The following is a 22,356-nucleotide window of genomic DNA, read 5'->3' as shown; positions in this document are numbered from 1 at the left end:
GCCAGACACAGGGGAAGCTGCCCTCGGCAGGCGGGGCTGGAGGGACACGGCCAGGCCTGGAGAAGCCAGGCAGGTGGTGTCCAGGCCCCCTCGGAGCCTCCTTCCACAGGGGCCCAGCCCTGTCCAGCCCAGCCCAATGCCTCCATTTTGGGCTTCTGGCCTCCAGGACTGAGGACACAGTGGCTGTGGTTTCAGACACTCGGTTGTGGAGATTTAAATTTTTTTTTTTTTTCAGCTCAAGGATTCCTGGTGGCGATGTCACCAGGCATCGTTGGGCCCAGGGAGGGAGGCTCTGGAAGCAAGCCTGCACCAGAGGCAAATGGCCAGGGAGGACATGCCAGCCGAGAAGGCAGGAAGTTGGAATGGGTCACCAGGTGTCACTGGGGCAGGGAACAGGAGGGAAATGACTCTCAGGAGTAACTGAGAGATGGGGTGACACAGCCCGAGGGGTCCACGCGGGGGTCCCGGTTTTTAATTTTGACTTTTAGGGTGGGCAGGGATGAGGGGTCAACTTGCCTCCTGGTTGCCATGAATATGGTCGTGACTTGATTTACGCGGGACTCTACTGCCTTTCCCGATGAACTAGCTGTCATTGTCCCCCACCCAGCTGCTCCCGCCAGGCCCAGCAGGATCGGGGACACCTGACCCAAAGCCAGCCAGACTATTGGCTAGCCTGGGGCCAATCAGATTCTCCCATGAGGATGACTGGTGGGTGATGGGTGGCGTGGGGCAGGCTGGAGAAGGGGTCAGGTGGGCCGAGGCCGAGACAGCGCGAGCCAGAGGCCGCCAGGCGGCGACCTGGGTGGGAAGAGGGAGGGGGCCCTGCGGGGCGGTGGGCTTGCGGGTGTGCATTTCCCTCCCTGGGGACCGGCGCTGGCAGAGGGGGGCTGTTCTGGGGACCCCGGGTGCTTTCTCACAAGCCCTGCCCAGCCCCTGCGGGACAGCTGCCCGTCGGAAAAACCAGCCAAACGTGAACATGTGACCTGTACCCTCGGCTATGAGGGAAACCGACATGAAACAGCCTGATGCCACCTCCATTCCTTAAGCCCAGGTGGCAGATACCCTAATGGAGCTACTGGCTGAGACCACCCAGGGCACGTGACCACCTGCTGCCGCCCAGTCGCGGTGGCCCAGGGACAGGACACCCACGTGCTCTTTTGCTGGTGGAGAACTGGAAGTCACGGGTCTTAACGTGGCTCTTTCCAGTCAGAAACTGTGCCTTCTGATTGAGCTCAAAGCTCATTTCTAGAAGGATCTCCTGCCACGATTCCCCAAGTGTGGCCCTGGGCGGCACCGTCCACTTGTGGGAATGCACTTCTGGGGTTCCAGGCCTGCTGGAGTGGGGCCTGGGGCCTGGAGCCTGGCGCACCCTCCGGATGCAGGCTTGGGTGGGAGCCCCCATGGGAGTTCGGCCTCCTCATTTTACAGATGAGGAAGCTGACCCAGGAAAGGAAGAGGCCCGAACCTCACTGTCCCCTAGTCCATCTGCACCCGCGGAGTCCCTGTCCCTCATCTCCCAGGCAGCAGTGAGGGCTACAGTAGGAACGTGCTCCTCTCCCTTCGACGTGGCCCAGGAGCCCTGCGTGGTCTTGGGAGGGACGAGGGCAGGTCAGCGGGCTAACTGAGCTCAGCAGCCCCATCCCAGCTCGGGGGAAGGGTGTCTAGACCCAGGCGTGCGGTGACAGCCAAGGGGCCCGCCTGGGGGCCATCTGTCTGTCTGAGTCCCAGTTCTCCACGAGCTTCCAGCCAAAGCTGCACCTGGAGTCCCAGGTGAACTGGGGGCCCGAGGGACAACTTTGGGGCTACTGGCCAACGAGGAGGGTCGGGAAGTCCAGCTACTTCCTTCTTGGGTCCAGGTGGTGTCCTCGCTGCCCTGGCCCATCCTGTCCCCCAGCCCAGCCACCACCATGGGCTCCTATGGGGTCCAGACAAAGAACCATTCCCACCCCCGTTCTGGCCCGGGTCCGGCCGGCCCTGCCTGCTCTCCAGGGTGACTGGCCCTCCCCCATGTTTCCCTCCAGCCCCCCAGCTTCCCCCAGGCAGGGCACCCGCGGGGCTGGGAGGGCCTGCCCTTACCTCCAGGTCTCCCTTGGTGATGGACTCCTCCTCCACCCGGAACTGCAGGTCCTCCACCTTCCTGCAGGGGCGGGAGAGAGCGCGCTGACCAGGCTTGGCCAGGCTGTCTGCAGCTGGAGTCTGAGCTCAGACCACACAGAGGGATGGAGGGACGATCCCAGGAGAGCAGAGGCCTGCAGCTCTCCCAGCTTCCCACCCTGCACTCTGAGCAGACCCTTCTTCCTCCCCCCGGCCAGGGGGAACAGAGGACAGAGGGCCATAAATGGATGCACAGCCATGCTAGTGAAGACTGCAGGGAGTAGACACTGCCAAGTGGACCAATCTGTGAGTTGGGAGGAAAGACAGTGGGCCCAGAGAAGGCAAGCAGCCTGCCCAAGGTCACACAGCAAGCACAGGCCAAAGCTGGCCCCTACTGCATTGCCTTAAAGACCTGCTTTTGATTATCAGCATCAGTATTGCCATGGGAACCAGATGTGTGGGCGCCAATGACCATCTCAGGCAGATATAAATAAACCCTCGTTTCTGGGAGTCAGACAGGAACAGCAGTCTGTGGGGCACGCTTGGGCTGAACGCCCAAAACACACACGCGAGTCGGGGGCGGGGGCTGCCCACGCCGTGGGGGGAGGGGGTGCAGCAATCTGGGCATCCTCAGGAGGTAGGGAGCGGCTCAGGGACCAAGGCAAGCCGCCACTGTCAGCTCCGCCCCCGTCCGGCTGGTCAGGACGGCCGTGCCTGTCCCTGGGCTTTCTGGGGACCTTGCTGTCCTCCCGCACCTGACCTTGGCCAGGAGCCTTTCCGGGGGGCAGGGACTTGTGCCCCATCCCTGGACCTGCCTCAGGCACTCGAGGGGACCGTCTCCCACATGCCACTGGGCAGGGCAGAAAACACCAGCGCCCCCCAAGTCCCGGCAGGGGGTCCGTCTCCCCGTCTGTGATTGGGCAGCACCGCGGCTCACTCCCCATCTGTGATTGGGCAGCACCGCCCCCGGCTCACTCTAAGGACGACGCTGGGGGCGCTCGGCACGGGGCTGACACGGCGTGCGAGGTGCTCCAGGGGTCCCGCCACTGCCATCCACACGGGGGTGGGGACAAAGCCCAGGAAGGGGCAGGGAGCTCCGGGCAGTGACCCGGGGCCATGCGGTCACGGCTCCCAGGAGGCCAGGCGGTTCTCCTACGACGAACCGCTGGACCATGTCCACGTGCCCGGCCTCTGCAGGTGCTCCGTTCCTGTCACCCTGTCACCCCCGCCCACAGGCTGGGGTTGAGTCCAGGTAACACCGGGGGTGGGAGCAGGCCTCGAAAGGGGCTGGGCTGTGGGCCGGCGCCTCCCGTCCTTCAGCCCCGCGCACCTCCGCTCTTCCTCCAGCTGGTTGGACAGGTCCACCTTCTCCTTTCGCACGCTCTCCACCAGCTGCCGGGCCCGCTGCAGCTTCTCCTCTGCCTCTGCAACATACTGGCCCCGAGCAAGGGCCATGGCAGGGTCAGGGCCAGCCTCCTGGGGAGTGGGGTCCAGGCAGGGGCAGGGGGCAGGGCAGAGGCGGGGAGGGCGAGGAGCCAGCCTGGATGCGCAGGCTGGGCCACGGGGGCCCAGAAGGGAAGGGCAGAGGAGGCCCCACCCAGGGGACAGTCAACTGTGTGCCCAAGAACGGCCACCCAAGTACCTCCCCCTCCCTCACCCCGGGTGGAAGGCGCCTCTCAGCACACGGGGTCTCTGAACTGCTGGGGATGCACGCGCTGGGCAGGCGCTGGATCCTGGCCTCGGGAACTTGGCTTTCCAGATCCGGGCACACGAGGGGCGATCTGGGCCCCGCTGGGTACAGAGTGTGCGGGGCTCACTCAGAGACGCCGAGGGACGCCCAGCCTGAGCTGGGCAGGGTCCCCCCTGAAGCCCAGCCACAAAAGTGCTCAAAAGCAAGCCGGACGCGTACCCAGGGGTCTGGGCAGGACCACGCAGCAAGAGAAAAACAGGCAGCTGTAAATGACAGCAGGGGACCGGCCACATGGGCAAGGGCACAGGCCACAGTGACGGCCACACAGCCGTTAACTTAATGAAGAATTTTTTATGACCTAGAAAAGACTTAAACATGGGAGGACAGAGCAGCCGCCGGGCTCACCGGGTCGCTGCAGGCCTGGAAAGTGGGGCGCGCGAGCTGCCGGCGTACATCTTGGTCTCTGCGTGCGAGTGGCATTGGGGACTGGGGGGAGGGGCCCTGGTGGGCCTGGTGGCCCCGCAGCGGCTGCCGCCCACCTGCTCGTGCTGTGCCTTGAGCAGGGCGATCTCCTTCTCCACCTCGCAGATGTGGCTGGTGGCCTTGGCCACCTCGGCCCGCTCCAGGTCCCGCTCGGCCAGCAGCTGCTCAATGTGCTGCTGCTTCTCCTTCAGGGCCTCCTGCAGCGCCGTGGTGCCCGAGATCTTGCGGGCATAGCGTGAGGAGGTCTCGGTGAGCTGCGGAGGTGAAGGTGGGCTCAGGATCCGTGGCCCTCGGGGCCTTGACTCCGGCCCGCTCCTCCCTGCCCCAGCCTGGACGCCCTGGCCCCCTGCCTCCCCCGATGTGCACCCTGATGCTCGTGGCTCAGGGAACGCCTGGGCTCAACGGGGGTCCTCTGCCCACTCCCTGGAGCAACCTGCTCTTCCTGTCCCCCTAGGGCCTATGTCATGGTAGCTAGCCCTCCGTAACCCGGTGGGCCTCAGGCCTCCGCTACGGCAGGAATAGAGGAGCAATGTGGAAGTACGTGGTCATCTTCCCATGAAAATGTGCACCTTCATGTTGTCAAACCCCAAAAGCGGAGCCTGGCACCAGGGCCAGCTGCAGACGGATGGACGCCTGGCTCCCCCATCCACATCTCCACGCCCCTCACCAGGCCGCTGCGGCTGGGCCGGCCCCCGACGGAGGAGGCCACGGAGCTGACGGAGCTGATGGAGGAGCTGCTGGGGCTGTGGGCCAGCGCGGACACGCCCATGGCCATGCGCTGGCTCTTCTTGGCCTTAGCTGGGCTGGTGGACGGGAAGCCGATGCGGAGGACCTTGTGGATGGGCGCGAAGAGACCGAACTTGGGCGGGCACTGGAAGTACCTAGGGAAGCAGGGGCACGCTGCCACCAGGCCCCACGGCCAGCGCCCGGCCTCCTACCTCTCCTAAACCCGCCATCCACACCCACGGCAGACAATCGGACGGGGCTCCAGGGGGCGGGGGACAGCGAGCCCCGAGGGTCCTGCAGCTGTGGATGGACACCTAATCCTGGGGAGGGCCCAGCCCAGGGCTTGCTGTATACCAGTCCCAATGTTGTCCACATTCACAGATCAGGACACATGGGCCAGAGAGGTCGAGAGACGCTCGCCATCACACAGCTGTTTTGGTGGCAGGCTGGGGTACAAAGTCCCCTAACTTGGCTCCCAAAGACCACTCAGAGCCCTCCAGCCATCTGCAGCCCTATTCTCGTGGCTATGCTTGGACCACCCCCAGATCAAGAAACCCCGTCAGCTCCCTGCCCAGGGGTTCCCCAAACCTGAAGAAGACACCCTGGGATGGGCAGGCTGCTGCAGAGCAGAGAAACACCCTCCCCAAAAAGGGAGGGTGGAAGGATGTTGCCATGGAAACCACGGACTCTGCCCACAAAGCCACTCTGGTCCTGGACCCCATGTGGGACCACCAGTTCCTAATGCACCCCGAGGCTGTGTCCCACCCACCTCCAGGTCTCTGCTCCCTACTCTGCACCAGCGAACCCCCCCTTCCTGCCAGGCCCGGGTCACCAGCCTGTCCCTGGGGGCTCTGCCTGAGCGGCAGAGAGCATCCCCGCTCGGGGCCACAGCGTCCAGAGCCACAGCGTCCACACAGGCCACCGCCCACGTCCCGGGGACCGGCCCACCTGGTGCCCGCCACTGCCCCATCGTTCTTGCCCAGGGGCTCGTCCAGCTCCACTCCACACCACTCGCCCTTGGCGAAGTCCGTCTCCCCCACATATCGCACCACTCCGGTCTTTGTCCCGCCGACCTGTTGGCACACGAGGGATGCAGGGCTAGAGGGCAAGGTGGGCACAGTGGGGACAGCATGTGCTCCCGGGTGCCCAGGCTCATCCCCTCCCTCTCTCCTCCTGCAGCAGGAAGAGGAAGAGGAGACTCAGGAGCAGCCAGAAGGGACGCAGGTTCCAGTGCCTTCAGGCCGTCCCAAGCGAGGCACAAACGGGCCTGGGAGAGACAGGTGTCTGCAGGCAGACATTGCCACCTACAAGCTGTGTGAGCTTGAACATGGTACCTAACCTCTCTGAGCTTCCCGCCTTCGTCCCTGAGGACTTTTGTGAAGGAAGTACAGTAGATAGTGTCCGGTAGCATACAAGACACAGCAGGTGTCACCCTGAAAAGCAGTTTTAGGGGTGGCTGCCAGGGAGGGAATTCTTGTTAACGGAGCCAGAGTTTCTGTTTTGCAAGATGAGAAAGTTCCACAGATCCGCTGTGCATCACCGTGACTGTATTAACACTATTGGTGGGGCTGGGGCTGGGGCTGAGTGGCAAAGCGCTCACCTGGCATGCGTGAGGCCCTGGGTTCGACGCTCAGCGCCACATATGAATAAATCGAGGTCCATCAACAACTAAAAAAGTATTTAAAAAAATCAAAACACTACTGGCCTGTGCACTCAGCAAGCGCTAAGATGGTCAATTTTGGGCTAAGATGGTCAATTTTATGTGATGTGGTCTTTACCACAGTTTAAAAAAGTCACAGGACAGGACAATAAGAAAGGTGGACATTACTGTCCCAAATAGTTTTAAAGTTCCCAAGTCCCATCACACATGCATGTATATCAGAGTCAAATACTCAAAAGGCCACCAGAAAGCCCTAGGTGTCCCTCCTCTTCAGGAGGCAAACACTTGAAACTGCCTGAGGGGAGTCTTTCGCTGACCTCCGAATCTCTAAGTAGAGGCTGGCTGCCATGATGTTTTAATACTTATTATATTGTAACCGATATAAAACTGGGGTAGAATGCCCCAGATCCATTCCTCAGTAGCGAATAAATAAATTAAATAACCCCCAGAATGTGTACGTATTTCCAGGGCTACTCCACTGTATGTGTGATTTAGTTGTCGATGAACCTTCATTTGTTTATATGCGGTGCTGAGGATCGAACCCAGGGCCTTGTGCTGTCAAGGCAAGCACTCTGCCAACTGAGCTATCTCCCCAGTCCACTAACTGAATTTTGATTCCCTTGCCCAACCTCCCTCCCTGCTCCTCCCAGCCTCTAGAGACCACTCTCCTGCTCTCTGTCCCCATGATATAACTCTTCTAGCTTCCACGGACGAGGGTACTGTGTGGCACTTATCTCTCTGGGCCTGGCTTAGTTTACTTAAGATAATGTCCTTGAGTTCCATTCAAGTTGCTGCAAAGCATGGTATCCTTTTCTCTGGTTGAATAATATTCCATCGCATGCATATGCATTTTAAATCTTTATCTGTTCACGGGCCAGTGGGCACCATGGTTGATTCCATACTGGGCTCCTGGGAGCTGCCTGGAATGAGCCTGGATCCCCGGGCTCTCTGACATACTGCCTTCATGTCTTCTGGCTACAGACTGACGCTCTCATTTATTTATTTCAGCGGGGCTGGGGCTGGAACCTGGGGCCTTGAGCTTTTGAGGCGGCGCTCCACCCGGAGCCCCAGTACCCTCGCTCTCGAGTGCAGCCAGATGAACCCTGAAGAATCTCCAAGTCTCCCAATATGCCATCCAAGTGTCTGGTCCCTTGAGACATTCAAAGCCCTGCGGAGTCCCAGCCCAGTTTGTGAAACCACCTGTCCCTGCTGGAGACCGGGGGCGTGGTCTGTGGTCTCTCCTTTTCCCTGTGGGCCCTGCCCGGGCTGCCCAGGGCCGCACCTGCTGACCTGGGGGCGTTTCTCCGGTCCTTCCGACCTCCCAGCTCCCTCCTCCTACAACAGCACTCCGCCCAGCGCTAGAGGTGCGCAAGTCCTCTGCAGTCCCCATCTGTCTTTCCTGCCCTCCTTTCTCAGACATTTCCTTAACTTGATCCTCTGACACCTCCCTGGAGTTTATTTCTGCAAGCACATCTTTCATTTCCCAGAGCTCTTTGGCTCACTGAATATTCGTGTTCACATGAATATTCATGTCCCTATGAATATTCATGTTGTATGAATATTCATGTCTGTGTATTGAGTGACAACGTGTTTGCATTTAATGCCTGTACTACCTTCTCTTGTTATTTCCCCTAGAGAAGCTTCTTGTAATCTTTACCATGGAGGGCACAGCCTGGGCCACCAGCGTCAGGGACACGAGTGAGCAGGAGACTGGTTGGGGACACGGCTCTGCCTTTAGAGGAGAAGTGTCCCCATCATCCTCTTCCTCAGCCGGCTCTGCCTGGATCCCCTCACTGGAAAGTTCTCTTTGACCCTCTTGGGGACCAACGTCCATCCCACCCAGGGGCAGGGATGGGGGGCTAAAGATTTTCAACTGAGCCAGGCACGGTGAGTCATGACTGTAATCCCAGCGACTTCAGAGGCTGAGGCAGGAGGACTGCAAGTTGGAGGCCAGCCCTGGCAATTTAGCAAGACATTGTCTGAAAATAAAAAATTAAAAAAGGGCTGGGGAGTAGCTCACGGCAGGGCACCCCTGGGTTCAACCCCCAGTTTCAAAGAAAACAAAAAAAGGCAGCATGACTTTGGGGTGTCCTGAATGCCTCACAGTCGGAATCATTCGGTATGTCACCTTTCAGACTGGCCTGTCACTTGTCAACGCGTGGGAAGGCCTTTCTACGCCTCACAGCTCACTCCGGCCATCCCGAGAAGGGCTGCGGAGCAGAGAGGCCGCAGCCCGCCGGCCTGGGGGAACACGGCCTCTCGTGGGGCCTGCAGCTCACCTGGGGGATGGGGCTGGCCACTGGACGCACTCACAGACCGCCCTGTGACTCCAGGTCCGCCCCGGCGAAGGAGGGGCCAGCTCTCGGCCCCGCCCTGCAGCGGCACCGGCCCCACCCCTTCCCTCTTCCGCCAGGTGGGCGGGTGCATTCACCTGCTTCTCAGGGCTTCCCCTCAGGAAGCCGCACTGGGGCCTCACCTGACCTCACTGGGGTCCTCAGGAGGCTTCTGAGTCCCCGGGGCTGGACTGCCCAGCGGGTGGGGTGGGTCCTCACGGCCTGGCGTGGCACTAGGCTCCTGCCAGGACTGTGGGCAGGGAGAGCAGCCAGGAGAGAGCAGGTGGGCAGGGGCTCGGGCCCCTCCGGGGAGATGGCAGCCTCTGCGGCGAGGCTCCCTGGAAACAGCCTCCGTCTCTGATGGGAACAGCCACCAGTGAGGGGCGCGGGGCTCAGAGCACCCCCGGGCTCGCGCCAGGCCGAGGCGCCCGGCTCCATTCAGCAGAAGTGTGGGCTCTGCAGGCTCAAGAGGGACAGGACCCCTGCGCCTGGGCTCCAAGCTGGGGAGCGAGAAGGGCCGGGGACTCTACACTGAGTCCAGAGTTCTGCGGCCCTCGTGATGTGCTGGTGGAACCGAGCGTCTGTCAAATGCGCAGTGACGCCCGTGTTCTCCCTCCCTCATTCCCACCCAGCGCTGGGGACAGAACCAGGGCCTCCCGGTGCTAGGTGAGCGCCGCACCCGAGCCCCTGCCCAGCCTCTGCTTCTCCTCAAGTCAGGTCCAGCTCTGTGTGTCCCGGGTTCAGGTTCAGCTCCCACAGGGTGGCTGGATGCAGGAGCCTCAGAGGTGTCTGCGCCAGGCACGGGCAGAGGCCGTGGTACCGCTGGGCCAGGTGGTGGGCAGCGGGGCAGGCAGGGCTGGGGCTCCACCCTGCACAACAGGCCCCTCACGGGGACTCCCCTCCTGCCCCACCAGAGCCCCAGGGCAGGGTCTGTGAGTGAAGGATGACGTCCCATCGCCCTGTGGGCACCGGGCAGGCTGTCTTCCAGGGCCAGCCCCCGTCCCTGTCCAGAAGACGGGACACAGCACCACCCTGTAAGGCGGTGGTCAGACCCCACGTGACAAGGTACAAGAGCTGGACATGTGCCAGGTGGGGGCACGCTCCCCAGGAAGCAGCCCTTCAAGCACAGGCTGCAGCCCCCACGGACCGGGAAGCCGAGCACTGGCCCTCGGCTGCCGCAAACCCTGCCGAGGGCTAGAGCCCGGCGACACTTCCAGCAGTGGCAGTGCCCACCCTGTGCCAGCTGGACTGTCCCTCCCCTGCGTGCCCAGCCTCTGAGCACTGGACACCCAACACAGGCAGAAGTCCCACTCCTGCAGGGGAGCAGGGGCCCGGGAGTTCCAGGCAAGATCAAGCTGGGCCAGAGCTTCCTGTGCCCAGCCCAAGGACCCAGGGCTGGTCAGCAACTGCACAGCCTGAGTTTCCCCCTCCCCAGAGGGCACAGAACCCAGGCCTCACCCTTTATGTGACATATGTATTTGAGCCCTTTTTATTTTATATTTGAGATAGGGTCTTACTAAGTTACCTAGGCCGGCCTCAAATTTAGGATCCTCCTGCCTCAGCCTCCCAAGTTTCTGGACTACAGGTGGGCGCCACCGCCATGGGCTCCCACCAGAGCTCCTAACGCTCCCCACGAAAGCACCACAAAGGCGACCGGGGCCATTTTGTTGGGATGCACGGGAAACGAGTGAAGTGGGCTTAGTGGGACTCACGCAGCACCATGCGGCTGGGCAGCAGCATAGAGTCACAGGCCTTGGCTTGACTTCCCTGCGTGGCTACCTGGGACCCCAGGCCTCCCCCGGTGGCCGGGTGAGGTCCTAAGCCATCTGCCTGGGTCCTGCTGGCTGGGTACCAGCTCCCTGCGAGTCACGCTGAGAAGAGCAGCGTGACACCTCAAAACCAGATCCCTGGACAGGAACACGCAGGGGTCACGCGTCCAGCCTCTTCCCCGGGAGCTTCCCACAGCCTCCTGGCTCTTGACCCCCCTGATCTTGACCTCACGCCGCGGCAGGCGTGAGGCACTAACAAGGGAACCTGCCTTCGTGAGGCCTTTGGCAGCCTCCACTGTGCAGGCAAAGCCTCGTCCCACCTCTCAGCCTCTGTTCTTCTCTCATAGCAAGAAGCTCCTGTCCCTATCACCTGGTCGTGGCCAGCTGCTGGAGTTTGGATCTGAAATGTCCCCTGGAGACCCACACATTAAAAGCCTGGTGCCCAGGGAGGCCCTGCTGGGAAGTGGCCAACACGTAAGGAGGTGGTCCAGCTCCTTCAGGTTACTGGAGGTGTGCCCTTCAGGGGGACTCTGGGACCTCAGTCTCTTCCTCTTCCTCTCTTTTGCTCCCTGGCCATGAGGTGAGCAGTTGTGCTCACCATGTCCTCTGGCCATGATATGCCACTCCATGCCCAAAGTCACAGTTAATCAATCACAGGATGGAGCCTCCAGAACCGTGAGCTGAAAGAAACCTTTTTGCTTTATAAGTTCATTAGCTTGGGTATTTGCTGCAGTAACAGAAAGCTCCCCAGCACACCGAATGCGCCCCAGGCTTAGCCTAACGCATCCCTGAGGAAGCCCTAGGCCAGGCCAGGCCTCCCCCACCACTCAGAGCACCAGGACTGCTCCTTCAGGGCGCTTAGCAGAGTCTGCATGGAGCTGCGGAGGTCTGCCTCCCTCCCCTGGAGGCGGAGGCTGCTGGAGGGCAGGAGCCAGTGGGATCACCCCAAAGCAGCTCCGCAGGGGAGCCAGCCCTGAGGCAGGCAGAGCGAGCAGCGGGCCCAGAGACAGGCGGCAGGCCCGGGCGGGTCTGAATCTAGACTCTGCGCTGCCACCGCAGACAAGTGACCCAACTCCTAGGTCTCGGTTTCTCCATCCGAAAAGGGGATGACAAAACTACCTCCCAGCGCCAGCCCGAGGGTGAGCTGGCCCTGGGTGAGAGCACTTCCTCTGTCCCCCACCCGAAGGCTCTTCCCAGAGGCCTCCAGGGCAAGGGGAGGGACCCAGGCAGCCACACCCTGGGGGCCCTCAGGCCCTTCAGCCTTCGCCACCCAGTCTTGGGGCTCCAGGTGAGCCTCATTCTCCCCAAATACCTCCCACCGGCTGCTCGTGCCAGGCCATCTTCAGGGACTTCCCTGGGTGCTGTCCCCTTCCCAACGCTGTGGTCCTTAGCGGTCAGGGACAGCTGGGACCCACGGGCAAGGCTCTGTCCTGTCCATCTTGGTACCGCCGTTCGGTCTGGACCACAGTAGGTACCCAAGAAATACCGCCATTCAGATCATGGAAGGACAGATCCAGGTTCCAGAGGACCTGGGGCCCTCGTCTCCTTTCTGACGACTGGGACCACCAATTGGTAGGAAGCCTTCAGTGGCCCCGGTCTCCTGGCCTGGACACAGGTCACTGGGGTTATTGCTGACTAGGCGTGGGTACCAGCTGGCCCTGGGCAGGGGCTGGGAGCACTCGGTGCCAGCCTCCTCCAGGGCATGTCTGGCGCCTCCAGCTGGCAGGCTGGGTCAACGGATAATATCAGTGATGGCCGGGATTCACAGGCATTTGAGGGTCAGTTACTGCACAGATGCATGACATTGGTGATGCACTTCAATCTACCAGTCAGGCACTATTAAAACTGCCCCATTGTAGAAGTGGGGAGCAGAGGCTCAGAGAGGCTCAGACGCCAGCCCCGGGCCACACAGCAGCTGTCTCCAGAGCCTACTTGGCCTGTCTCCTGGGTTCCTCGGTGTGGTGCTGATGAGGACATGCCCTAGCCTGGACCCCTCTAAGCCCTCCGGAGCCCCTCCCTCCAGCTTCGTCTGGGGTAGAGCCGCGATGGGCGCCACCTGCACTCACCAGCACGCGGTCTCCCAGGCGCAGGTCCTTGTCGCCCCGCTTCACAGAGCCGCTGTCGGAGAGGTTGGAGCCCGACTCGTTGCCGGTCTTGACCGAGCTGTTGAGGACGCTCTCCCGCAGCGGGATGACGCGGCTGGTCAGCGGGGGCGTGGCCGTGCCCGAATGCAGCGACAGGTTCTGCGCGGTGAGCGACTCCACCGAGTGGGCGTCGCTGCCCGAGCCCTCGGCCGTGGGCTGCCGCGTCAGCTTGGAGGGCCGCGTGAAGATGCCCTGCAGCGCCGGGCACTCGAAGTAGCGCACTCCGCCCACCGCGCCGTCGTTCTTGCCCACCGGGTCGTCCAGCACCACGCCCGCCCACTGGCCCGGCGCGAACTGCGTCTCGCCCAGGTACTGCACCACGCCGGGCTTCACGCCGTTCACCCACACCCGCTCGCCCACCACGAAGTCCCCCACGAAGTCATCGCCCACTTCCGCCGCCTTGGCGCCGGGCTTGTCGGGGGCGGCGGCGGCCGCGGTGGACGGGGAGCCGGACGCCTGCTTGTGCAGCGGGGAGCCTGCGGAGGAGGGAGGCTGGGTTAGGACCGCGAGCCCGGGGACAGCCGAGCTGGGTGGCCCAGGTGCCACCTGGCCGGGGAGCCGGGCAGGCACACGGGCAGCATGGCCTTGGGCACCCCCAGGGTCTCCCCACCCGTCCAGTCTTCTGGAAGGTTCTAAGCTCTGAGAGGGGCTTCCTGGCAAGCAAGGTCATGTCCACTGCTCAAGGTTACTCAAGATCCAGAGCCAGGGCTAAACCCATCCCATCCCAGAGGATACCAGGCCTAAGCTCTTAACAGAGACCACAGCCCCATGTGGGACCCAGACGCTGAGGGAGGGGTCAGTGTCCTCATCCTCGCCCCAGAGAGCTCCAGAGCCCCCACGAGGCTCCCAACCTGCCTCTCCACAGCCTGAGACGCCCCACCCAAATCCCCCTCTCCACCTCCCCAGGCAGCAGCCCCAGTCCGGGGTCTGCCACGGAGGCAGCAGCCCCTGACCGCTCCCTTCCTAGGGCTGAACTCTGGGCTTTGGTCCCAATTGTTGTTAAGGGTCCCCTGACCCAGCCCCTCCTAATGGGAAGAACCACCTGGGCTCAGAGAGGCAAAGGCCCAGCTCAGGGACACAGAGCAGAAATGGGACTCAAAGTGGGGGCATCTGCTGCCCAGGCCTGGGCTCCAGCGTGCTGTGCACAGGATGGGGCGCAGCTCACTCAAGGTCGCCCACAGGAAGAGCAGGGCCTGGGCTGCTGCTACTGGTGTGTCTGGCTACCGACTCCACTCTGAGCCACTCGGCGCTGGTCTTACACAGTCTCCCATGCTGTCCATTATCCTTCTCATCCAGCCCGGACGAGGCCGCCCCTCCATCCCACCTTGTCAAGCATCAGCAGAGGCTCCAGAGGCTGATGGGCGGTGCGGCTGGGGGCAGTCTGCCACCAGGCCCTCAGACCCGCCTGCTTCCAGGCCTCCCCCGGCCAGCCGGGGAAGGGCCCAAGGCCGTGGCTCCACCACCAGGGCTCAGCCTGGCCAGGCGCTCCACAAGCCACTGTTCGCAGGGCTGCAGCAGATGCACAGGACGTAGGTCCGGGGGAGAACAGCATGGGCCATCTCCCTGCAGGTACCGCAGCCACCCTGAGCCTGGGCAGCCACTGGGAGCCCGGGGTGGGGTGAGGGGGCTGAATCTGCCCGGGAGCCTGGCTCCTGGAAGACCAAGTGCTTTGCTGCAGCTGAACAGCCCCAGGGCTCATGGCGCCAGGTCAGGCTCTGCCAGGAGCTGGAGGAGCAGCAGCTCACCTGGTCGCCTTCTGCCCCATTTTACAGGTGAGAAAACCGAAGGTCAGAGTGACCAGGTGCTTCACCTTGGCTCCAGACGGTGGGTAACAGAGCCAAGCTCTGGCCAAAGGCCTGTGGCTCTTGGTGCCAAGCACTTTCATTCACCCAACCCATGTGTACCAAGCACCTGCCAAGTACCCACACCACAGTCACCCCTGAGCCTGGATTCCCAAGGGACCTATTCCCCAGAGCGTGCAGACCCTGCGGCTCCAGCCTATAAGCAGGAAGGCTGTCTGCCCTTCCCACGCAGGACTCCTGTCTTGCTCAGAGGGAAATTCTGGGAGGGACCCTGGGCTGCAGACCCCAAGGCTCTTCGCTCCTGCCATTGAGACCCCAGGAGGCAGGGCATGAGGGAGCTGGCCCCAGGCCCGCAGACCTGCTGGCAAGCCCCCAGGCCTCCCGCTCCTCCCTACCTGCAGCCTCGGGCTCCTCGGCTCTACCTCTGTTAATAGGGTTTTCCCTGGAGGCAGACATAAAGTGGTCGGCCCTACAAGTGAATTTTTATGAGAATGATGCACATTGAAACTTGGGGATTCAGAGGGTTGTTCTGGGGTGGGGTGCTGGGGGTGCCCCAGCCCTGAGCCACAGCCCAGTCCTTTTTAAATGCCGAGACAGGGTCTTGCTGAAGTTGCCCAAGCTGGGCTCTAATTTGCAATCCTGGGGCTGGGCTGTGGCTCAGTGGTGGAGTGCTTGCCTCCTGTGTGTGAGGCATTGGGCTCGATTCTCAGCACCACGTGTAAATAAATGAATAAAATAAAGGTCTATCAACATCTTTAAAAAAAATTGCAACCCTACACCTCAGCCTCCCAGGTAGCTGGGATCGCAGGCGTGAGCCACTGCGCCTGGCTCAGGAAGAAATTTTAAACACAAAAGGCCCAGGAGATGCAAGAAGGGCTTCCAGGCAGGCTCTGGTGGCCTCAGGCAAACTGGACCCCCAATGTAGAACAAGGGGCGCAGATGAGCCCTTTGCAGGGTTTCCAAGATGGGAACCCCAAGGCTGCAGCTCGGCTCTGCGCATCTGCACTGAGCTCCTGGGAGGCCAGTCCTGACCTAGGACAGGCAGCTCGGGCTGGGGCCAGGCCAGCATCGGGAGGGGGAGCCAGCGTGCACACACACCCCGGCCCGCCAGGCTCCCTGCAGACTCCTCCACCAGGCCTGACGTCCCCTCCATTAGGGGAAAAGCAGCCACCCGGGAGGATGCCACACATCCAATGACGCCAGCCCCCGGCCCCCTCCTGACGCCACCCAAGGACCCTGCGGGCTTTGTCACCATCAATGAGGGTTAATGCTCTGCCTACTGACATAGCAGCTGCTGTCTGCGGACTGCACAGGGAGCCTGCGATCTCTACTTTCTTACAGTGCAGATTCGGAAACAGAGGGCAGGGGGCGTGCCCAAGGTCCCCAGGCCAGAGGGCAAGCTGGCCTGGCTCCAGACAGTGCCTCTGGATCACAGGTGGCAGGTGCGCTGGGCAGGTGGCAGCCCCTTCCTGGTGGCCTTGAGACCTCTGCCGTGGTGGCCGGCTCTACCTGCCCTCTCGGCTTAGGCTGCAGAGAGGGACTCCGGGGACTCGCAGACCCAGGGGCCTATTCTTAGTAAGAAGCAGCCTGCCCAGCTGTCCCCGTCCCCAGCTGTCCAGGCCCAGAGGGACCCTCAGGTAATCTCTCCCTGACCCCCACCCTCCTAGGGATCACAGGCCGGGGGACCAGTTGTTTCAACAGCTGCTAAAATCCAGGTCGCCAGGCGCGGCGCCCGGGTGGAGCTGCCGGGCCTCATTCTTCCTCCTGTGGTGGTCCGGGCTGCCTGGCCCCAGGCCACACCCTCCTCAGTTCCCCTTCGGCTGCCTGAGGTTGGGGACAGCATGGGAAACCCTCCAGAAGCCCACACCCCCAGGCCTGGCCAAGCCCCTCCCCAGGCCCGTGCCTCAGTCTCCCCAGGAGTTAATAAGGGACAAGGTCAGAAATGGCTGGGGGCCGTCGGCACAACAGTCTGTGTGTCCACATCTCCTCAGGGCAGCAGCGGACGAGGCAGAGCTGTGAGACTGGGCTAGGGGGCTCCTCAGCCCACACCTCCCTCCCCGGCCGGCCTCAGGAGCTCCCCAGGCAGGGCCTGGGCCTTGGGACCCAGTCCACCTCCGCCCGGAGCAGTGGGGTCCAGCAAGCCCAGTGGTCCCTGCCAGGCGAGGCCCCAGGCCCAGCCTCACCGGCCCCCATCCCCTCCCCGCACAGCGGCTCCTGCACAGAAGAAAGTCACCACAGACCTTAGGGGGAGTGTCAAGTTCAAAGCAGAACTTGGTGAACAGGCTAAAGGATGCATGAGGAGTGGCAGCCGTGGGTGACCAGTCCCACAGCAGGTGTCCAGACGAGAAGGCTCCTTTCTTCCTCCCACAGGGACATGGAGACCCTGCCTGGGGAAGGAGCACCAGCCTCTTCCATACCTGCCCAGCATCGGCCAGCAGGACCCCCGTGCCCGGCACCCACTTGGGGCAGAGGCAGGACGCAGGGGAACCGGCAGGTCCCATGCCACATTCCATGCACAGGAAAGGGACCAAGGGCCCGGAGGCCTGGCACAGGGTGGGGGACAGGACTCACCAGGGTGGTTTCCCATGATCCCTTGCTCCTGTCAGTCACGGAGCTGGTGGCCCCTCCCTCCTCAGAGGAGCCTCCTGCCTGCCTCGCTGGAGGCCGTGGCACCGTGCGCCCTCTGAGCAGAAGCCCAGGGCTCTATCTGTCCAGCATCCGCTGACCAGCTCAGGGCGGAGACGCCTCCTCCCGCAGAAGTGCACCTGGTTCACTGTCCCCTCCCACCTGGGAACCTGCTCTCCCTGCACTTCTCGAGGACGCGTTGAAGCCCTTCCTCCCTGGGCAGCAAACTGCCACCCCCACTGGTCTCCTGGGACTCGCTCCCCCATCATCTCCACCCTCCTCCAGGCTCGGGGACAGTCAGAGCCCTGGGTGACAAAGCCTGCAAAACACAGCCTCCCTGCTGACACCCACCCTGCCCCCAACACGCAAGCGTCCCCTCCGTGGAGTGCCTCACGCACGCTACATCTACTACAGACGTCAGGAAACGCGGGCCGTCCGCTCTTTTTTTAAATAAAGCACCATCTGAGCTTGGAGTGTGTGTCCCCCAGCTTGTTCGGTGTGGCCGAGGTCTGAATGTGCTGGAACTTGAGCCCGGGGGCCTGATGAGAGGTGCCCTCAGTAGGCTCATTACAAAGGCTCCTGCAGCCCCTCCTGCCCTGCCTCCCCCTCCTCATGCCTCTTTCCATCTCCTGCCTCCTGCCACAGGCAGCAAGTAGCCCCTCACCAGATGCCAGCAACAGACAGGGGGCTTCCCAGCCTCTAGAACCGTGAGTCGAATCCCTTCCACTGCTTAAAAGTTGCAATCTTTAAAAAAAAATTTTGTGTGTGTGGTTGTAGGTGGACAGAATGCCTTTATTTCATTTGTTTATTTTTATGTGGCACTGAGGATGGAAGCTGGTGCCTCCCACGTGCCGGGCAAGCGCTCTGCCCCAGCCCGAGATGCAGTCTTTGACATTCTTTTATAAATGGCATGAAATACCTAAGACAATGGCACACATTTATTTTTAAACACCAGAGATATGTCTAGGTGTCACCTGGTCCTGCCTTCTCACAGGGGGGAAGGTCCCATCTAGAAGGAAGGGCTCCGCCCACCCCTGAGAATCTGGCTGCACACCCTCTCTGACCCTCCTCCCAGCCCTCCTGTGACCTTCCCATGGGCTGTGGGCTCCACTGGGGCAGGACTGGGGCCTCTGCCCACCCTGGTGGGCAGCTCTGTCCACTGCTCTCTCCACTCTGTGGCGAGCTGGTGGTGGCTAACAACCAGCTTTCTGGGAGAAGGAAACAAGGAAACTCTGACATGTGGCATTTGCCAATATCCCTGGTGTAAATTCTCCCACTGCAGCCGGTTTTGGGCTGCCAACGGATGCCCCGGGGCATGGAGGCGGGAAGGGGTGAGCTGGTGTTTCCACCAGAGAGCAAATAACCTGAAACCCAGAGGCCATGTGGCTTTGCTAGGAGGGGACGTGGGCACCAGGAGTGACTGCAGTAGGAAGCCCCCTGCGGTCAGGATGATCTGCATTTGGTTTCCTCGGCTTCGATGCAGGGCGCGCTACCCACGTAATCTAGTTAACTGAAGTTCATAGTCAGCTGCTGGGGGTGACCCAGGGCCTCGCACATGCTACCACTGAACTGTGCCCCCCCCCTGGTGTTTCCAAGAACATCTGTTGTCACCTGACCTGCAAAATTCCTGAAAATGTCCCAGTTGGTTCTCAGGAGCCTGTTGGATCAGTTCCCCTAGACTGGGAGGCCCACAGAACACCCCCTGAAGTTCCCTACAACCGGGAATGGGAGATGGGAGGAGACAGAGCCTCAGGCCCTGACCTGCCCCAGTGCAGGGAAGGTGAGGGCTGGGACCTTCTACTCATACCCAGGAATCGAACCCACTCCTGGGGGCTCTGGCAAATGCCCATCTGCTACCGCATTCCTTCCATAGGGCATTCACGAACTCTCCTCTAAGAGCTCCAGGTGATACAGGAAGTGCAGACTAAGTTCCCCGTAGCTCTCTCTAGCCCAGACCACGTGCGGAGCCACCAGACCTGCCCGTCCAGCAGCTACCTGTCCTGGATGTGAAACACGACATCCTGATCCAAAGAGACCGCCCCCAAGAGCCCCATCTCAGGAGGCCCACGGCCCACCCTTCACTGGGGCCGTGAACCCCCACTGCTCTTTCCCCAACCCGGTCACTCACAAGGACCCCACAGTTCAGCAGAACAGCTCTGAAGGCCACCTCCCTCTGGGTCTCAGAGACCCATCTGGGAGGGTCTCCAGCCTCTTGTCCCGCCCCCACCGCCATCAGAACAGAAACCCAACCACATCACCACTGCTGACTCATTTTAACCCGGACCTGGGGCTGCTTTTCTCTGTTCCCTCCTCCCTTCCTTTTCTTGCAGTGCCGGGGATCAAACCCAGGGCCTCAGGCATGCTAGGCAAGTGCTCTACGGTTAAGCCAGGCCGCGGCACGGCTCGGGATCGTTTCCTCTGCTCACCTTTGACTTGATGTCATCAAGAGCCCATATGATAAAAGTAACGAAATGGATGAAGTATCCTTGACATGAAATACAGTATTTTTAGGAGGAAAAAAAAGGGAATGTAATCTTTGACCCACTTCCCGAGGGAGTGATTCAGAAAGTAAAATCACTCTTCTGTCATTCACAGAGCCAAAGCACCGGAGTCCAGCTGCCCCCGATGGAGCGGCAGGGCCCCACACTGCGGCCACCACTCGGTCCAGCAAGCAGCGTTTAGACAGCCTCTCCAGGCCACGTGGGGAAGAGCTGGTCTGGGCGGCCTGGTGAGTGCCCAGGCCCCATGCAGGCGGAGGGAGCCCAGGAGCAGGGGACAGAGGACATGGGGATGGATTAAGAAGACCCACGAGGGGCCCTGCAGGGACCCATGATGACAGCATGTCATGATCCAGGAGGACAAAGAACTCCGGCCCCTGCCAGATAGCCACAGAGGGACATGAGGGTCCTGGGTCAGGATCTGCCCCTGGAGGAGGCGGTCACCTCCCTCACTGCTCCACAGGACACAGTTCGCAGGCTGTTACCAGCTGCAGTGAGAAGAGAACAGCCTCCAAGCTGGAACAAGCTTAGGAAAGAGCACCTTCAACCAGCCAGGTGCTCACGAGCTCAGAGTGCTGCCCCGCAGGCTGTCACGGGAGCGTGGTGGCCACAGGCGGGAGCGAGGGGAGCGCCTGAGTCACCACCCACACTGGACCCTCTGGAAGTGGGAGGGAGTCATCATAGAGGCAATGTCCCTGCCATCCCAGAGGCTCGGGAGGCTGAGGCAGGAGGATCGTGAGTTCAAAGCCAGCCTTAACCACGTAGCGAGGCCCTGAGCGACTCAGCAAGACCCTGTCTCTAAACAAAATTCAAAAGGGCTGGGGCTGTGGTTCTGTGGCTAAGCGCCCTGGGTTCAATCCCAGTACCAAAAAAAAAAAGAGAGAGAGAGGTAAGATCGAGGGCACAGGCACAAAGCAGGGTGTCCCAGCAAAGCAGGTCCCTGCTCTTGGCATCACCTAAGGAAGTCCTGGCCCCAGCACCCTCGTCCAGATGCCCACTGGGCTCCCCCCCTGCCAGGGCTCCGTCCTCCCGGTTTGGCACAGCGTGCCCGCCAGGCTGCCGGATGAGTTTGCGCCCCGCCTTGGACACCAGCCCTGGGAGGAGGACCAGGATGGACATGCCACCAGTCACCACCCCATGTCCCCTCCATGGTGGCTCTGGAGCACACACATAAACGCCCCACAAGCCCAAAAGGCTTCCTGCTCTAGGCCCCTTCCCCTCCCCAGAGTCATGAAGGCAAAGGAAACAGCCCACAGGGGAGCCCCCGGCTGGCGCGCCTGCCCCCGGAAAGGTTGAGTCTGTCCCTCCCAGGCTGCCCTGGCCCAGGCGGGGCCCCTCTGAAGCTCAGCCACCCCTGGTGGCATCCCTCTAGCAAGGCCGCCACTCTGTCACCAACCCTGAAGAAGGGGCCCTCCGTCCACCCACAGAGGGTGGCCGACCCAGGATGGCTTGGCGTCCTTCCTGAGCCCACGGAACTCAAAGCCCCCTCTGTCCCCCTGCTCCCTCCCAGGGACCACCGGAACTAGCGGAGGGTGACGTGGTGGCTTACCCTGGAGAGAACAGAGCCAGCTCCCCATGGAGAAGCCGTGCGGCCGCTGGGCCACTGGGTAGGCAGGCGCTGGCCACCGCTGCCCAATCTGATCAATAGTGGACGACGTCAGGAGCGACGGCAGAGCCCTGCCCCCGCTGCACGGCCCCGGAAAAGCTCAGCTTGGCTTCGCCGTCCTGAGCCATTAAAAAGTTTAGGATGTGGTTAGGGGAGCGGAGCGGCTGGCCTTGGAGGGACGAGGTGACCTTGGCAGCCCGGGCGGTGGTGCAGGAGGCAGCAGGGCTGCGGGTCCTGGTCCTGCCCGGGCTGGCGCGCTTGAAGCCACCATCCTACCAGGGCAAGCTGGGGAGGGGGCCTGGCGGCAGCAATGGCAGACACCACCCTGCAGTGCCACACCTGTGCGCCGCTCCGGCTGGCACGGGGTCCACAGCACCGTGGCGCAGGGGCCGCAAGCTCAGGGCGCAGGAGGGAGAGGCGATGGGGCAGCCCCGTGTGACCCAGCAGAGTGCCCGCCCCAGGGCCACGTCTGCGCCTGCTGGCCTTCGACCTCCTGGGCCTCCAGCATGAGGCAGGCCACATGGGGACAGCAGTGACCACCCTGAAGACCATGTACTCCTCCCTTCCCCGCGGGGCACATAAGCAGAGCGTCTGGAGCTGGGCTGGACTCGTCTCCCAGGCAGGCCTGGTGGGAGGCGGCCACCGTCAGCCTTAGCCCAGGGCTGGACTGTGTCTTGGCTCAGCGGACTCCCTCCCGGCCAGTTGCCCTGACTGGTCCTCATTTTAGTTTCGATTTTGGGGGGAACAGGGGCTCCTTCTGGTGCCCAGGCTGGTCTCCAATTTTTTGAGCAACCCTCCTGCCTCAGCCTCCGGAGCAGCTGGGGCCACAGGCCTGTTGCCTCATCTTTAAAATGAAGAGAGGAGCCGGCAGGGTGGCGCTCGCCTGTGGTCCCAGCTGCCTGGGAGGCTGAGGCGGGAGGTTCGCA

At 61.9% G+C, this 22,356-nt stretch overlaps 1 protein-coding gene and 1 long non-coding RNA gene across 5 annotated transcripts in view; one reads left to right on the top strand and one right to left on the bottom strand.

Annotated features, from left to right (window-relative positions):
- LOC306649639 overlaps positions 1-22,356 on the top strand; it is a 192,544-nt gene that overhangs the window by 67,824 nt on the left and 102,364 nt on the right. The window lies entirely within an intron of this gene.
- The window catches only part of CLIP2 (CAP-Gly domain containing linker protein 2), a 59,165-nt gene that overhangs the window by 19,515 nt on the left and 17,294 nt on the right, over positions 1-22,356 (bottom strand). For all 4 annotated transcript variants that reach the window (XR_013760667.1, XR_013760668.1, XM_079120727.1 and 1 more), the window contains exons 3-8: positions 12,822-13,375; positions 5,942-6,066; positions 4,935-5,148; positions 4,324-4,521; positions 3,425-3,528; positions 2,077-2,137 (exon numbers count right to left, since the gene is read on the bottom strand). Coding sequence is in view for 2 of the 4 variants with exons in the window: in XM_079120727.1 (XP_078976853.1) it covers positions 2,077-2,137; positions 3,425-3,528; positions 4,324-4,521; positions 4,935-5,148; positions 5,942-6,066; positions 12,822-13,375 (1,256 nt within the window). In the remaining 2 variants the exon portion in view is untranslated. The remainder of the gene's footprint in view (positions 1-2,076; positions 2,138-3,424; positions 3,529-4,323; positions 4,522-4,934; positions 5,149-5,941; positions 6,067-12,821; positions 13,376-22,356) is intronic.

Source organism: Sciurus vulgaris (genome assembly GCF_902686455.1).
Source record: "Sciurus vulgaris genome assembly, chromosome: 18".
NCBI classification, from domain to species: Eukaryota; Metazoa; Chordata; class Mammalia; order Rodentia; family Sciuridae; genus Sciurus; species Sciurus vulgaris.
The sequence above is the reverse complement of the archived record's forward strand: the minus strand, read 5'-3'. Positions and strand labels throughout refer to the sequence as shown.